At 36.1% G+C, this 17,936-nt stretch overlaps 1 protein-coding gene across 1 annotated transcript in view; it reads left to right on the forward strand.

Annotated features, from left to right (window-relative positions):
* Positions 1 to 15,265, forward strand: part of NFXL1 (nuclear transcription factor, X-box binding like 1) — a 39,315-nt gene extending 24,050 nt beyond the window's left edge. The window contains exons 19-22 of the mRNA XM_072037642.1: positions 4,679 to 4,783; positions 6,854 to 6,940; positions 10,018 to 10,071; positions 14,506 to 15,265. Of these exons, the coding sequence (XP_071893743.1) occupies positions 4,679 to 4,783; positions 6,854 to 6,940; positions 10,018 to 10,071; positions 14,506 to 14,679 (420 nt within the window). The 3' untranslated portion in view covers positions 14,680 to 15,265. The remainder of the gene's footprint in view (positions 1 to 4,678; positions 4,784 to 6,853; positions 6,941 to 10,017; positions 10,072 to 14,505) is intronic.
* Positions 15,266 to 17,936: the final 2,671 nt, after the last annotated feature.

Genomic DNA, 17,936 nt, shown 5'->3' on the forward strand with positions numbered 1-17,936 from the left:
GAAAATGTTCTGTGTTGTCCTCAAAGACTCAAATTCTAGCTACAGTTTTGTGAGAATTTTCTTCTTCAGTGTCAGAAGCTGACCTTGGTTTACTGAGCTAGAAGAACTCAGTGAAACTGCTGTTTGTTAAAAATCAGCACGTACTGTAACTCCACCAAGTTTAGCAAAATGGTTTTTAGCAAAATTAGGTTCAATAAAATTCAGTATTCTACTGAAGTCTTAGTTCTGAGATGTTTGTCTATTTGGTTAATGGAAACTGTTTTAGGCAGTATACTACCATATTTGAGTTACAGGTAGCATGCTACTTTCGGGGATTATGAAAATGGGTTATTGTTTGGTGCCTTGAAAAAATACAACAGGAACTTGAAAGTCACGCCAGGTTTCATGCTTTTGTTTTGGCTGTGGTAGTATAAAGCTAGAAAGACTTCGAGTATTATACAGTACAGCTCGTATTTCCTTTCTGCTTTAGGGAAAAGCAAAGTCTTTGATATTGCTACAGCTGTTAGATGGGAAGCTTTAATTAAAAAGTTCTATTCCTTGTTTTGTAGCAATAACTAAATATCCTGTTGAAGGAAATTTAACTTTTTTTTTAATCAGTGGTGATTAAATTCTTATGATCATGTTAGCAGATGTTTTGGGATAAATCTTAAATTCAAGTTTTAACAGTCTGCCAGCTTTCATTGTTTATAGATTCATAGTATTTGTGAATCTGTTTAACACATTTTCCTCTATGTAATTATTATTTTCTTGACAAAATAAGAGTATTTTGCACTCTGATACTGTCTTAATGTGAAACATGGGACCACGTTGTGACACATCTATGTTAACGTGTTAGTGCCATAGAGGCAAAATTTTAAGTTTGAGAAAAAATGAAAAAATGAAATAAATGTTACTTCTAGGTCGCTAATTAAATTCGGTAAACACAGCTTGAAAAAGCATGTGGCTTGCAAAAACTTCATTTTGCAAGATGCACAGCTTTGCTTCTATCATGAGGGGATTTTCCTCCGTGTCTGGTTTAAGCAGTGGAGGTTTTCATAGAGCTCTGGAAGAAAAGCTACTCTAAACTGAAGAGTTTACCCCATGGGTTGGAAGTGATAAACTCAACTCTTGTACTCTTGCTGCTCAAGAGCGATGTTTTCCTTGTATGTGCGTTAACAGGTTGTGTTTATTACCTGCTGGTGGAAATCAGTTAAATGTCCATAAATGTTGACTGTTCTTGTCATCATCAGGCATGTTGTGATTTAAACGCATTGCGAAAGTGGAAAATGCTCATAAGAGTTTTGTTTGTGTTCAGAGTTGTGGATTAAATGGCCTTCTTTGTAAGAGCTTGCCATGACAAATACACAGCCTGATCATTTTAGCTTTTAGCTCGCTAGCTATTGACAAGAAGACACATTTACCATGAAATAGATCTGAAATAGATCTGAAATAGATCACTTTACATTTTAGCACCCAGAAACTTAGCATGTACACTCAAAACCAAGCAAAAAACCTTTTTCCTTCCTTCTCATTGCAGTATTTTTTCCAGCAGAAGTGGTAGAATTGCTTTTGTTTTCTGAGCTCATGGGGGCAATGTTGTTTTCTCACTCTGTTAACATATGAAATCAAGAGGGGCAGTTAGTTTTGCATTGGAGGGAGTAAGAAGCAACTTACACTGCCAGCTTCATTCTTGCCCTGCTGGGTGTGAACGGAGTAGTTCCACGCGCTAAATGGGTAAATACAGATGTCAGGGTTGGGTTAAACATACTTGTGTGCTGTGCTCTGGCAGTATGTGGCATAAGAATTTCTATTGCAGTAGCACCTGGACCTTCACATGAGTGCTGCTGTCCAGAATTGTCAGCTTTGACATTTTTGACATGTCAGTTCTAAAACTGTTCGGGTTTTGACATTATTACTGCAAATGTGCCTAATTCATATGCAAGAGTTAGCTGGAAGCAGTAGTTCTAGCCACATCTTTCTTGCCAGTGTGGGACATCTTGCAGGTGAGACTAGGTTACTGTTACTGTGTGATGCTTTTGGGTAGGGAGCCAGAAGGAGGCTGATTCTCTTACTGTGTTGCAGTAGCAAACTGATTTTGCAAGGTTGGTGGTCACTGTTACGCAGACTCTGCTCCTGGCTGGAACTCTGACCCCAGTAGCACAAAAGGCTTAAAGACAAGCTTTTCCCTCAAAAATGCAAGATTGATTTGCTGATGATCATTTGTGCCAGAGAAAATTAAGTTTCTTCTTTGATAGGGTGACTAATTTTTTTCCCTTCAGAAAAAAGGAAGATTATTAGATCTGCCACGTCATGTTCCAACAGAAGCATTGCCATACAGTGAATATCTGGTTAACATAAAGAAGAGGATTAAGGTGGACTAAAGGAAACATCTCCTTGTAGGCTTTTTTCTTATAAAACCAACCTTCCTCTTCCCCCCCCAAACTATAAACAACACTAAAAAAAAAAAAAAAAAAAACTAAATGGGGATTTGGAGCAAGAGATGTTAGCAGTAAGGAAATTTTCCCAAGGACCAGCTCGAGGACTGATCTTGCATTGTTTTCAGTAATGACCTTGGCACCAAAAACACGTTGGGATTTTCAGATGAAAATTTGTGGAGTGTTGTCGGTACATGACAGCTGAAGAAACACATGTGCAGAACACATGCATGTGGAGCATGTTATTAGCTATAGGGAAAAAAAAGTAAGACCATGCATGTCAAAGCTAATGTGAAGTTCTTGAGAGACAGCAGAAATTCTTATTGTCACAGCACGATTAGCTGGAGAGAAATGCAAATGAGAGCTTGCTTAAGATGTTAAGGGGAAGATACTTTATTAAGAATAAGTTTCAATTAAGGCATTGTACAAAGTCCTTCCAGCTGAGATGTCATTTGGAATATTACACGTACTTCTGGCTACTGTATTCAAGAAACATTGATTTAAACTGGTTGAAATTCAATGAAGGGAGTAAAGAGCCTTTTATGAAAGGACAGTAGAGAATTGTTTCAATATGAGGATAAGAACTAATAGATTTAGGCTGGCTAAAAAAAAAAAGTGCTTTCCTCTTAAAGTGAGGCCCTATGTCGACTGTGTCTCCCCCCATCACTGTTTTCATGGTAAGGTCACAGGGACCATATGAGATGGCAGCCTGGGCTTGGTGTCTTAGAGGTTCATTCTAGTCCTGTGTGAAATGGGATGAGAGTAACTGGAAAAACAATTCCCAAAACACCAAATATCTATCAGTGTAACAAGTTTGTGACTTGACATGAAAACACGTGCACCTGTTGCATAATTTTAAAATGGAAAATTTTATGTTCTGTTTTAGGTGTGATTTCGTGATTCTAGTTTTGAGGTTAACTAAATCCCGTTGTACTTCTAAGGACCAAATTTACTAATGTAATTTTGTAATTGTGTAATGTAGTGTTCTCATTCTTGTGGATGATGTGATATAGTATGTATACCTTTTCAGTTATTAATAAATGAAAAAGATGTATTTTAAAGTTTCCAGAATCACAGAATCATCTAGGTTGGAAGAGACCTCCAAGATTACCTAGTCCAACCTCTGACCTAACACTAAAAAGTCCTCCATTAAACCATATCACTAAGCTCTACATCTAAATGTCTTTTAAAGACCCCCAGGGATGGTGACTCAAGGGTATCTTAATCCCTTGATGGCAGTTAACAGTTGACATTTCACTTTTGATTAAAAAAAACAAAAAACAACAAAAGCACTCCAAAATATTTTTAACAGTTTTCAATAGTTTTGTGATTTAGAAGTACCTTTACAAATAAATAAAAACGGATATTTCATCTGAGTTGTCACCTTCAGTTACCAACAGTATTGGGTTATGTAATTGAAAATGGTAAATCAATGTTGTGAAGATTTTTTTGGGGTGTTTGTATGAGCAAAGTCAGTCAAGCTCCTAACAGTAAGTGGAAAAAATTTTATTTGAATTCTTGTCATTTTTTAATCTACTATAATGCTGGGAACACTGCTACATTCCTAAAAGGTAGCATATTTAAATTATATATAATCTATGATAATATTTTGTGTGTTAATATTTGAATGATAATATTTTCATTATAAGTGATTTGCCATGGCAGTTTAAAAACTTCTTTATCAGATGTCAAAAACAGGATAATTTACCAAATGCAGAAGTTTAGGATTTTGTGAAATTAATTTGGACATAAGAATGTTGATGACCTGTATTTGACTTCTGCATAGTTCAAAACTAAGTTTTATCTGCAAGAATTTCTTGTAGTATTTTGACTTCTAATTCTTCTCTTTTGTTGGTTCTGTCTCATCTACAATTTGCTATAGTATGTTTAATTTCAATTTTCTGTTTTTTTCTTTTTTTTGTGTTTCTTCTTACTTTACCTACTTGTATTCCCCCAACATACAGGTAGTTAGGGTAGTTGTATAAATTACTGTGGAGAGGACTGTTCATATATGATTTGAAGGAATAATTGTCTTTTAATCAAGCTGTGCAAATAAAAGATATAATTCAACAGAAGCTGAAAAGCTGCGAGTAACAAGCAAATATGTGAAGGGAAAAAAAGTCAACTTATTTCACAAGTGGAAAAAAATGATAAGCTGAATGAATTTTCTGTTTAGCTGTGATGTCTGAAATAAAACTAGTTCATAGATTCCTTGTAATTTTACAGTAACTTACTGTGTGGGGATTTTTTTTTTCTGTTTGTAGTTGCCCTGCGGTCACCGGTGTAAAGAGATTTGCCATTCAGGTTGCTGTCCTCTGAACTGCAACCAGAAAGTTAAACTCCGATGTCCTTGTAAGAGACTGAAAAAGGTAAATTGTTATGCTACTGCTTTGAGAGTGATGCATTTTCTTTGTGTGTTTCTTGGTTTGTGTGGATGGATTCTCTGGTGCAGATTGGAATAGTATCAGTTACTGAGGTAGAGCTGTAACAGTTCACATCAGCTGGAGATCTGGGTGGCACAATCAAAAGATTCTATGGAGAATATAAAATCCTGTTAGCTGCCAGACTTACAAAATATGTTAGCTTCCAGACTTAGAATACTTCTGTCTTCAAGCACACTTGAATTTTTGTAGCTCCACTGGGAGAACAGTCAGACAATCAGGAGTGATTTAAGAAGAAAAAGCACATTTTCCTGATGGTATCAGGAAAGCTTATAATTATAAAAGTTGGAACAAGCACAGATGTTGTGAATCCCTAACCAATGTAAAATTGCGTAAGGTTCTTTGCAACACTAAAAGCAAATAGAGGCATTAGTGTTAGCTTATTATCCTTAGCTTTTAACAGAGATAAGGGACAAAGCAATGTAACAAGTTCATTATAGCTATATGGTGAACTCTTGGCAGATACTAACGACTTAAAAGTTAACTAAATGACTTAATTAAGCATGGTTAAATTATTTTTCTACATATAGTGTAGAATACCTGTGTATCTAGTCTTTTGTGTCTGCAGCCTTCCATGTGACCTTGAAGATGAGGAGAAACAGAATTTAGTACCTAATAATTACAATTGAATTCTCCTCTTCAGAAATACCAATCTTCTCCCCATGTATGCTATTGTTAAAGTATATTGTTTATAGGACACTTATTCCAAGCTACCCTCTAAATATACCTTATCTTGATGGTGAACAGATGATCCAGGTTTACCAGATGAACCTCAGTGTTTCTGTTCTGCTGCCATCACCTGAATTTTCTTTCACAACACCTGTTGCTATTAAAACAGGCCTGTCACCAACACTCTCATAAGATTATCTGTTCTTTGCTTTGAATGGGCTAGTTCTAACCTTTTCCTGTAGTTGTGTTTGGTCCCACTTTTCTGTCCTTGGAGCTTGCTGCAAGAATTAAGTATTTGATTTTGTAAGCTTTGGAGATCAATATCAGCCTTCCTTAGCTGTTTTCTTATCAGAGGAGTCATTGAACCAGCACAACCAATATCAGATGTATGAGTTCATGGCTTGAGTGTAAAACAGATTTTTTTTTCATCTTCTTCTGGTGTTGAAATTAATGTGGCATCTGCACTATGCACTGTGCATATGGAAATATAAGGACATATTAACCACTTGAATTTGTAACTGTCAACTTTTAGCAGACCATATTCTTAACCATCTCCTCAAGTGTTTTTTTCTTTTACATGCTTGAATTGGTCTGAAGAATAGTTAGGTTTCCAAAAAATATTGTCAAACAGTATCCATACCCTTAAAAAGTTTAAAAAAAAGTGTCTTATTCATAAGTTGAATTCTTATTTTTTTTGTTTAACATCACATAAGTAAACTTCTGTGGATTTTTTGCATGCATTATGAACATTGAAAACTTGTTCTGCTTCTCGTCAAAATTATGAAAACCAGTATAGCTTCTTTTATGTTAGCATGCTTTCCTGTGAAGTCCTTCATAGGCTAGTAATACGGATAACAACAGTTCTGTCTTCTTTCTTTCTGTTTTTTTTTTTTTTTTTTTTTTTTGTGTGCGTGTCTTCAATATTAGTAAGGGGTAGGGGGGGAAGGGGAGGAAGTGAGGGAGATCTTCCCATGACCAGACCTTGCCCTGTAGTCTCAGCCAGTTAAGAGAATGCATATGAAGTTACTGAGACTCTGAATGGTAACTCTTTCTACCAGAGTTCACAAGGTTATATTACTTTGTCTTAAATAAACAAGCAGGAAAAAAAAAGAAGAGAGGAAAAATTAAACGGAACTGTTTAAGGAAGACACAAAAGGACACTTCAGTACAAAGCTGCAATAAATACTTATTCATTAGCTTTATTCTCTGTGTAACAACAGTTTTAACAAATAAGAATGTTTTACAATTATTTTCATAACAAAATGAACATTATAATTTCAATTTTATGTAGGGAAATGGATTATAAACTACTGAATTTATACTTAACAGGAAGTACAATGCAGCAAGATACAAGAAGGCCAAGTTTCACTGGAATGTGATGCATTATGCAAGGAAATGAAACGGAAGGCATCTGAGGTAATGTATCTATTGTAGCTATAATTTATCCTCATTGCTTTGAGAAAAATTGGAAAAAATGAATGTGGAATTATTTTTTCAAGACAATACCAGCAAGCAATACAACGTAATTCAATGTGTGGTTTAATAGCAGCTACCTTTTCAGACTATTAAATTTGGCTTAGTGGAGAAAATTGCGCTGCTTGTAGACAGTGCTAATTAACTCAGTGAACTCCTGTGATAAAATACTTTTTTTTTTTTAACATACTTTGTTAGAATTGGAGCTTTCCTGTTCTGCTGAGATCAAGTGGAAGTCATCACTGCTGCTGATCAAAGCTGTAAGATTAGGGCCGGCCACTTCACAGGACATTTAGACCTGCTTTTTCCATTTGAAAGTTGGTCAGATTGAGCACTCGTGAAGTATGTGATCTTGTCACATGCTATTATCCTGTACTAGAAATATGGAAAGATTTCAGCAGTTGCAGTAAGCTTTTCAGCCTATTACATGTATATGCAGGGCTACTCTCTAGTTCTTCTGTGTTATGAGGTAAAGAAACTACTGCATGATCTTACCTGGAGAAACAGAATATCGACATTATGTTTCTGTAAGGCCAATAAAAGCAAAGAGTTGGTGCATAAATTGCTTGACTTTTATCAGCTAAGTATCGGATGTAATAAACATACAATCAAAAAAACTCGGTCTGTTGAGCAAGTCAGAAGTCAAACTGACTTTTCTACTTCTGCTCGGAATTTTGGGATTAACAAGCAAATTCTAACATACCAAATCTTAGGACTTTGCAAGCAGCTCGAATGCTAAAACTCTAGAAATCTGAACACTAACAAGCCATTCCAGTAAGAATGTGGAAGAAGTGAGTTTGTAAGAGGTGGAGTGCACTAAAGCTGGGTGAATTCATAAAAGCCTACAAGGAACCAGGACACAGGAACACATTTCAGTGTGGTGCAGCGCGGTGTCAGCTGCTGTCTTGCATTAGCAGATATTCCTATTTCTTGCTCATGCTATTGCATCCTACTAGGAGGAATGTTCCAGTGCAACAAGCAAGTGATTATAAGTTTCTACTATAAGCAGTGCCACAGATACATTGCATGGTGTAACCTAGTTTTGTGTACCTTCTTCACAAAAGAAAATGGATTTCTTTGTTGTGGGTTTTTATATGAGATTTGATTAAAATTCTTACTAGGAACCTTTTAGCAGCCTGTGTGGATTTGCAAATGACATGCTAGAATGATCTCCTATGATACGCACTTTATTATGTCAATTACTACTTAATGTGTCAAGACTGTTATAATTGCAGATGTTTACAAAAATAGCGTAGTTTGCACCATTGCAAAGTGACGGTTAGTTTCCAAAAATGAAGTATGTTAACTCTTAATAAATTAACTCTTAATGGAATTCACACACTGAGTGTATGCACTTCTGAGGAATTCAAAGTGTCTTTATTGCACATTTTATTAAAGAAATAGTTCTAGATTTTTTTTTCCTGCACTGGTTATAATGGATAATCTTCCTATGTATCCTATGTATCTTACACAAATATAACCACACCATTGGAGAAAAAAAAAAAGCTCTTCTGTTGCTTTATTCCACTTTGTGGGTCACTTTTTTTCTTTTGGAGCTGATATTCTGCCATTAGATGGCAGTGAAATACCAGGAGCGTAGTTGTGCATTTTTTTCCACACACCAAACTCTCCTGTTTCAGGTACACGTGACTGAAAAGGTCTCTTATATGCTTTTGTAGAGAAGTTGTCATAGTCTGGTTTGGTGGAATTCTTAATAACATTTGATATATGTTTTTAAAATCTATAAAATTGTCTGAAAACCTGCAAATAGGACTGTTTCATTGACCCTATCCTCAGCATGCACTCTTTGAGCTGCAGTGTTCTAAAGCACGAGCTACTGTGCCTTCTGGCTAGCCTTCAGGAGTTCTTGAATTGCAAATTGATTGGAACAAATTCCATCTGCACACCATATCGGGTCAGTTGTCACTGTTAGTATGCAAATTGTGTGTGTGCGTACACATACAGAACAGTTATTAGGATCAAGGTGGTTTTTAATTTCAAGTTATTAATCAGATTTGTACGTGTAAAATTACAAGGTAGTGGTTCAGTGGCCACAGTGCTCCCTCTGTTACAAACTTGACTCCTGTTAAGGCACAGAATTAAATTTGCTTTTTTACTGTGAAAAATATTTGTCTTAATCCTATTTAGTATTTTCACAGTCTTCAGGATTTTGTGGCCTGTTAATCACCTATTTTTCACCTGATGAATCTGTTGTGTATCTTCTTTAGATGAAGTCACTCCATCCTGTTGCCCTTTACACGTGTTCAGACTACACATCCTTTTGTTATTGCAGGACCAAAACTGAATGCACGAGCTAAGAGTCAAGTTCATCATGTGTTCATATTTTAATGTGTTTTCTGTACCATTTTTTTTCCTTGTTATTTCTGGCATTTAATTTGCTTTCTTGAACAGTTCCAAACACTTGTACAGAATTGTCAGTTTTAAGTCCAAGGTTTCTTTTCATATGAATTTCTGATGGTGGAGCGCATATAATTAAATTCATAGTTTGTGTTGCACCAAGGGCATTAAAGTAGTTTGAGTATGCATTATCCAATATATGTCATTCAGTACAAATGTAGAGGCTTCCTTCTGCTCTGTTAGTCAGGAAGTATTTGAACTACTTGGAATGAAATTATATTTAAGAATTATCTGTATGTGTACAGTGTACTGAATTGAGGATTAAGTTCCTGAAAACTTACAGTGACTTTCTTAAGGAATTTCTCCTGGCTGTTAGTGAATAAACTTTTTTTCTCCCCAGGTTTTACATTTGTCAGTTGAGCTTGTCGAGTTAGTTAGAAGTTCACTTTATAGTCTGCTAGCATCCATTATATGTGTTGTGGTTTTCAAATGTGAATTGATATAGCTTCTTCTTGGAATATTTTGTAATCTGAATAAGTTCAGAGCTCACTTGATTGATGTTTTGGTCCCTTTTGCTAAGAACTGTTCTATAAAGTGTAATTATGAGAAAATAGGTTTAGCTGCTTTACAACAGTTGCTTATCACTTTGTATGTCTGAACAGATAAAAGAGGCAGAAGCCAAAGCTGCTATTGAAGAAGAGAAACGAAGACAACAGGTATCGGCCTTTCTTCTTCCCCCTTAACTAACCTTGTACTGTTAGTACGTTTGTATCCATCGTGAGAGAATCAAGAAAACTAAATTGGTCATTGTCCTTCAAGGTCTGGGGGGGATGCAGGGTGTATTTACTGTACCTGCTATCGCTGGTCAGCGTACGTTGTCATCAGTGTAATCCAAGATGCTTCTGTGCCAGCTACCTGGAGAGACTAATACTAATCTTATTTATGAAATTAACTGTAAACTCAGTGGTGGCAGTTAGGTCAGGTTTATCATCTAGAGGCTGCAGCCTTAATGCAGTCCTTCCAACTATATATGCCTGTGCCAGAGCATTTGACACAAAGTCATGTTCTAAGTGCAGTGTGTGGTGTCTGACTCGTTTTACTCATTTATCGAAACAGTTTTATGTATTAGATTATACTTGGGTTTTCACCTGGATTTCACATTCCGTTCTTATCACGGAGCAGCGGCTCATCCTCTTCTTGAAGGGGGTGTGGAAGATTTACTCACAGGAGCGATCACTTTGTACCATTCTCCCAATCTCATTAGGACATTCCTGGGTAGAGAGGTTCTCCGTGGGTCACAATTTCAGTGATGCGTACTTTGATTAATTGCCTAGAGGAATTACTGAAGTGTTATGGCTCTTAACTAATGCTCTAGCAAGGCCTACTTTTGTTTTTTTACACGAGTTTCTCTGCCTCCCATGCTGGAAAAGCATGAAGTTATGTGCTTGCTGTCCAGGGGACCAGGCGTTGCTTTGTAATCATCTTGTAGTTTTTGTTATTACAGTCAAGCTTCAACTGTCTACAATGTTAATTACATGTTCCTTCATACAACTCAAAGACAGTTCGTCTAATTCTTTTGTTCTTTAAGTTGAATTTGGAAATGTTACTTCTTGAGCTTTGTTCTGGAACTATAGCATGCATGCAAAATGTTTGAAGCATTTTATTTAGGCAAAGATAATCCATAAATGACGGAGCTGCAAGCTGAATGCTGAAATGTATGAATGGGCTTTTACAGAGAACATTTGCTGGGTGAGAAATTCAAAGTTGCTGGTTCTTGTATTGTCCTGATTGCATTTTCATGCATTCCAGAAGTCATCTTTCCATTCACTAATGATTTTTGTGTCAAAAACACTTAATTTAAGGTCCCTCTAGTGTAGCAGACTTACTCCACCAGCAGTGTGTGCAACATCATTTCTGTCTTGATTGTTCAGCAGGGATTATTTCCCTTCAGTTCCTCCACCATTGCTTTCTACTTGTACATTCACTAAATAGTTACAGTCCAGCAGTACTGTATATGACAAACACTTCTGCATACGTGTTTTGTGATGGACTGTGACTTCATGGTTAGAAGACTTCACCTATAAGTAATCAAGCCTATTAACAGATTAATTAATAATATCCAGTTGTAGAACACAATGGCAAAGATTAGGGCAGAAGTAAGTAATAAATAGGCTTCAGAACTGCACACAAGTAATATCAGCTACTGCTGCCTTTTATCTAACATTGATTCCTTTCCAGCTTGATCTCATAGTTCACCATCTGGTGATGTGTGTTGGAGCACTCCACTGTCATGGGATGCTGGGTCACATTATACTGAATAAATGCTCTTACTCCCTTCTGAAAAAAAGTGTGCACCTTGTATCATCTTCCTGATCTCATTAGCACCTTCTTGTACAGCCAGTTCATCTGTTAGTCACGGCTTCTTGAGACTTTTTTTTTGATTAATACTACAAACTCATTAGTGCTCTGGTAATTCTGCAAACTTCCATTTTGGTGTTTTCTATATTTGGAGGCAGTTTCTGCTTATATCACTTACAGATGGAATCACTTGTCCCTTACTGGAAGGGGAGGTGGCTTGGTTAGTCTTCTCGTCATGGCACTAGCAGCCAAACTTTCCTTCTGCTTCCAATTCAGAAGCACTGTGTGAAGTCAGTTTTCACAGTTGCTAGAGGTAGAAAAAAGCTCAGTGCTTTGATTATTTAGCTACTCAGACCAAGCTCTCTGTCCTGCTCCAATGTAAAAGATTTGCTATATTCTTGAGCTACTTTGTAATGGTCCAGTGTTTCAGTTCTGAAAGTCAGGATCTCAAACTTGAGTTATAAGGTAATGAATTACATGAAAGTTTTTCTCCTCTTTTTCTTAAAGAAAAATATGATAATGTCTCTTTAAAAGTTACAAAAGTCAACCAACCCACTCATCCCTGTATGTAAAATAATAATTAAAAATAATGCAATTTGAGGATATATTCCTTTTGTCTCAATAGTCCCTGTCATTTGCATTCATTTACCTACATTTTCCCATGAGGCTGCTGCTCCTTTCAGTGCAGGGAGAATGTAAAGATTGACACATGAAGGAGCAAAATGCAGTACCTGAGCTACACTAAACTGCATGGTATCTGACAACAAATTAGTTTGAGTATACAGCTCAAATAAATACATTTCATTTTACTTTTAATGCATCTGTACACACACAAAAAAGTTCATGCTATAATAAAAAAGCTAGAGCTTGTTCCGTTTGGAAAAAAGACAATCTGAAGGCTGGGCACAAGTATTACTTTATTGTTCAGAGATCACTGAGGTGACACTTCGGGAACGATGAAAATTATATAAAATCTGTAGGTAGCTTCAAGGATAGTGATTGCATCTTTCTCATTCTGTACCCATGAACCTTTGTTCATTCTCTGTTTTGTTTTTTATAGTGTATTTATTTTTAGCTGGGTTTTTATAAAGATCACTAGGAAAGCAATTCAATACCTGTTATATAATTGTTCAAGCCCTATATTTTAATTCCGATTACTGCAATTTATGAAGCACTTCATGATCAGAAATACATAATAAGTGCAGAAGCCCAAAATTTTATTTAGCATCTGTGCAAAATGAAATATTGCCAAAATATATATGAATCTTAAGAACTCTGCGCTTGCCTCCAGATTTTGGATTTTGAAAAATTGTTTCATTAAAATGCTTCACTTCTCTGAAGGAGGATTAACTACTTGAAAGTAATCTCGTTTCAAATAACAGGCTGTGGAACTTTGTCTGAACTTTTCTCCTGTCTCATCAGAGAAATGCCAGTTTCTGCCTTTATTAGGTACAAAGTAATAGACATTAAAATGGGTCCCTTCCTCCAGCTAATAGTGGTATCTGTCACAAGAAAGGAAGTAAGATGCACTTTGCGAAACTCTGACAAATATTTGCTGTCAGGAGAGGAAGACCAGACAATCTTGAGCTCCAAAGGAAAATTATATTTACTCGAGTACTTCTCCGCTCATTTCCCAAAACAGTCCTATTCTTGTTTCTTTAATGCACCTATCTTATTGTCTAGGTTCCATTCTTCCTGGCAGCATGGCTGTAGCAGTCATGTAGATTTATTTCGTTTCATAGACAGACTTTGCCTCTGTTTGCTGTCCACATTTCCTCTGCTTAAACTCAGTCTTGTACCTTTTGCCCAGCCAGTCCTGGCTTGCTGTGTTCTGCTTCTCCGATGTCTCTTCTCTCTTTTAGTGCATCTAACATCTCTTCTTTTTAGTGCATCTAGCATCTCTTCTCCATGTCTCCTTCAACTCTACTAAAAATGTGGAGAATTGTCAGAGCTTTTCTGTTTCTAGTCTGTCTCAGCTCTCCCAAAGAGTGTCTTTAGTGGTCTTCCTAGCAATCAGATGGCTCCAGAGGTCCTTGTTTCTCCCTGCTGGAGTCCAGTCCCAGTCTTAAACTTTGTTCCACATTGCATAATTCCAGTTTTTCAACTTCATACCCTAAGAAGTTTTGCCTTTAGTTGACATCCTTTTAAGAGGAAGTATGTTCCTAGAGTTCGGAGAGGGGAGGAAGAGGGATCCTGCTGGGTCCCTTCCAGGAATGACCCTGAAACTACTGTTTTGGGTAGAAGCTTGGCATTGTCCTTTTTTCCAGTTGCTTTGCTTCTTTTCAGGGCATAATGGCCTGTGCCTTATTTTGAAGGGTGCTATGGGCCTATTATAATATTTTTATGTCTTGGTTTAGCAGAGTACATCCTTATTACAGGAGGGAGATTTTTTTAAGATTTCAGCCTATGCTTTTATGTATGTTACTTTAATAGCTTAAATACTTACAAGTGCTTTTCTGCAATGGGAAAATAATGTATTTTTAGCCAATGCTATTATGGAAATAGCAATCTCATCTTGGCTTAATATATTCAGCTTGAGATAGAAATCTCATGTAAAACTTAATTTGGTTGCATTTTTGCAACACTTTACAGGAAACTAAACAATGGTGTAACACTTGGAAGCAAAGTACTTTGTAACCATGGGATATGGTGCTACTATCTCATCTCATGTGTAACTTCATTGGCTGCTAATTATTTTTATAAATGGACTTGGGGAATGTTATTTAAAATCTGCATGTTTCCTTGTTTTTAATCCTGACGCAATGCCAACTACTTTTGGTTTTCTCATCTAGGCTGAACTGGAAGCTTTTGAAAACAGATTAAAAGGGCGAAGAAAGAATAAGCGGAGAAAGGATGAAGTAGAAATTGAACAGTCATCGTGGCAAAAATATAAAAACCTCATTATGCTGCCAGTGTTCGGAGTTGCAGTTGTGATGATTGCATGGCTCATGGTCTACAATGACTGAAACAACTCAATATTTAATATACCTCAGTCAGGTAGCTATTATTCCTAGAATGTTAGTCTGTGTGTAACAGAACCTAATATGCGTAGATTATGTATGTATACTATTTGCCAAGAAAAGTGCAGAGGAGGCAAGAAATGTCACCTTTTGTGTCATTACATTCACAGCACAAAACTGAATTCAGACACTGAAAGTAATGAAATAGTAAATCTTAGTCTACACTGAAGTGCTGATGTAATTTGTCTGAGATCCATTAACATTTGTTCTATTAATATATTGAGTTACTTTTCCATGTCTCCATTTCACAATATTAAAAATAGCTTAGTATAAAATGCTTTCTTGAATATTTTTTTCCCATAAAATCAGTCCAGTGTTTTGTTAAAAATCAGCATTCTTAAGCTAGTCCTTCTGTTGTATCACACAATTTCTGTGCTTCATGCCAGTTTTAATGGTAACAACGAATGGGGAACTTCAGATCACTTGTTTGAGTATTCTGTGGCCTCATGTCAAAACTTTGTTTAGCAAAGGGAAATGTGAACGGTCTTTCAAGTCAGCTGTATTACAAACAATAAATCGGGCCCTCCTTGCAGACTTTGAGTGACTTTATTTGTTTTTCTATACCTGGTTCTCCTCAAAATCAAATCAATTGAAAACTTAATTTAGTGGACGGATGCATAACCTGAGCATGCGTATGAAGTACTTTCAGGGTACAGAGAGATGTTCTTGACACTGCTTCTGTAGCCAAGAGCAGAAAAGCAAATTGAAATTAAACATAGAGCATCATATTGCTTGAATATTTGTACAGATAAATATCACATTTGAATATTTGCATAGATGTACAAAAATGTAAAGTGTTTGAATAGTGTAACAATACAGTTATGTTTTCCATCTGGATTAGCCATCTAGCTAACCTTTAAACTATTTAAATATTTTCTTACTGACAGTTTAGAATGCCTTGCTGTAGAATATTGGTTGGTAGAACTACAAGGTTTACATGGCTTCAAGTTAAAAGAGAAGCTACATCATCTCAGCAGAGGGGCTGCAGGCTAAATCTGAGGTGAAGGGGAGAATAAGAACTGAATTTTTAAATCTGTGTTGGAAATCTTATGATACTTGAGCAACCTGAGTAACTGGAAAGTGCTTACTAGATCCTTCAAAAGATGAGGTACAAAGCTGGCAGCTTGTGGAGTTCTGTTTGTGGGATATTTTCCCCCCACAGCACGTGTAACTTACTAAAAAACATTGCAAAAGCAGTGGGACCATTTGTATAAAGTAGTAGAGAAGATTGCAGTTTGTTTGAAAGCTCTTTCAGTTTTGGCCCATGTGTGAAAGGACTCAGTACTGTCTGAGCTGATACCTGAATGTAATTAAGGTTCAGCAGCAGAAAAAGAAAAGCTGCAAAAGACAGTAGCTTTCAGATTGCATAGATTGACAAAATGAGGGAAACAGGTTCTTTTGAATAGTTCACCTAAGTTGGTGAAGGATAAGAAACATGAAGAAAAATTGGCAATATTTAGCATGAATTGGTGCTATTTGATAGATTTTTTTTCCTATTGACTTTAAAAATATATACTAATTCTGTCAAGCTATTAGTATGTAAAGCTGTAGAAATAAAATTGCTGTAGAACTGAATTTACAGCAGGCAATCACAGCTGTGTGTCTACTGAATTCTCTTGTTTCCTTGTGTAAGGAATAAACTGTTTTCTGTATTGTTGCTTTAACTCTCATCTAAAATAATAACACCTGTGAGATAATTCCATGTTGTAAGTGTTGTTTCTTTAACCAAATGGGGTGATGCTATTATGGGACAGCTTAGGCCTGTAATTCTCCTGCCGCTGAAAGAAAAAGAAAGGAGGTTTTTGTTCAGGTGAAGTAAAATGTGATCTATTGTCCAAAAATACAAAAAGATACCTTTTGTAGTTGGAATATTTAGGTCAACGTGAATGAGGCCATTGTGGAAACAGCTTTTATCTTATGTGAATATAACCCATTTTTCTATTTATTGTAAGGTATTTCTTTAAAACAAGTACAATGTAAAGTTTCTCCCTGCCTCTCTGGCAAAGAGAAGAAATCTCTCTACCGAGCTTTAAAAATGATCTGCACTAGAGTTGCATGTTTCAAGTAGTTCTTCATGTTCTTTTCCGAATATTTTGCAATGTTTGTGTGACATATTGGAAAGGAAAAAACTTGCTTCTGATTGATTGTCTTGATAATAATAATAAAGCATAAAACTCCTTAAAATTCATTCCATTCATACATGAGCGTGTGCGTGTAAGCATATTCTCTTTCCTAAAAGATGTGTATCTCTCCTGAACCTCACATATGTGAGGCATACCTATTTTTGAAATGTTATTCAAAATAGTTCTGGATATCTTATCCAACCATCTGAGTCATTTGCACTCTATTGGTCTGCCTGCTGAACCAGATATTTGTTGCTTGGCATAAAAAAGAAAAGTGTGGGGGCTCAAGCAATCTGCAGTTTAATAAATCACTGGCTTCTATTTGTTGTTTTTAAATAATTATTTCTATAGTTCATTTTTTGCTTTTTGTTTTTGGTTGGAGCTCTACATGTTGCAAGCATGACAACTTTGAAGAAAAAGGTATGGATGAAATCATCTGTTATTCAGGATACAGGAAATATTTTGAATATTTCAGGTATTTTGAATGTTAATTTACCAAAAAAAAAAGTGTATTGATAAATATACATTAGAATATATGATATAATCTGACCTGATGTTGGGAAATTATAGAGACAAATTGGATGATAAGCACACTGTGCATTCAGAATATTTAGTTGCATGTAAAATGAAAAAAAAAAAAACAACAAAAAACTTCCAAGGGTTTTTCCTCATTCTGAATGCATTCTAGTAAGCACTCATCATTTGCTGAATTAAGGTGCTTCTAAGTTGTCAATATTTTGGATTGGAAACTCCTTGGACAGGTTTGTTCCCTGTAAGAGTTACAAGGCCCTTGTGTATGTTCATTGAATGTAAAAAAAACAAGTCATACAATAAACACATCCGAAACAACTTGAAAATTTGTTTCTTTCTGCCTAGTATCATAAAGCAGCAAACTTCTGAGTAGTAACAGCTGGTGTGTTGAAGTGGAAGTTTTAGGTGTGCTCTCTGCGCCCCTTAGGTAGGGGTAGTTTTTACTACTGTATGAATGCTGAAATTACTTAATCATGCTCCTCCATGGTGGTACTCTGGTAATTGTGAGAATGGGTTGGTGAAGCTGATTAAGATACAACAAATTGGAGT

Source organism: Anas platyrhynchos, chromosome 4 (assembly GCF_047663525.1).
Source record: "Anas platyrhynchos isolate ZD024472 breed Pekin duck chromosome 4, IASCAAS_PekinDuck_T2T, whole genome shotgun sequence".
In the NCBI taxonomy this organism is placed as follows: domain Eukaryota; kingdom Metazoa; phylum Chordata; class Aves; order Anseriformes; family Anatidae; genus Anas; species Anas platyrhynchos.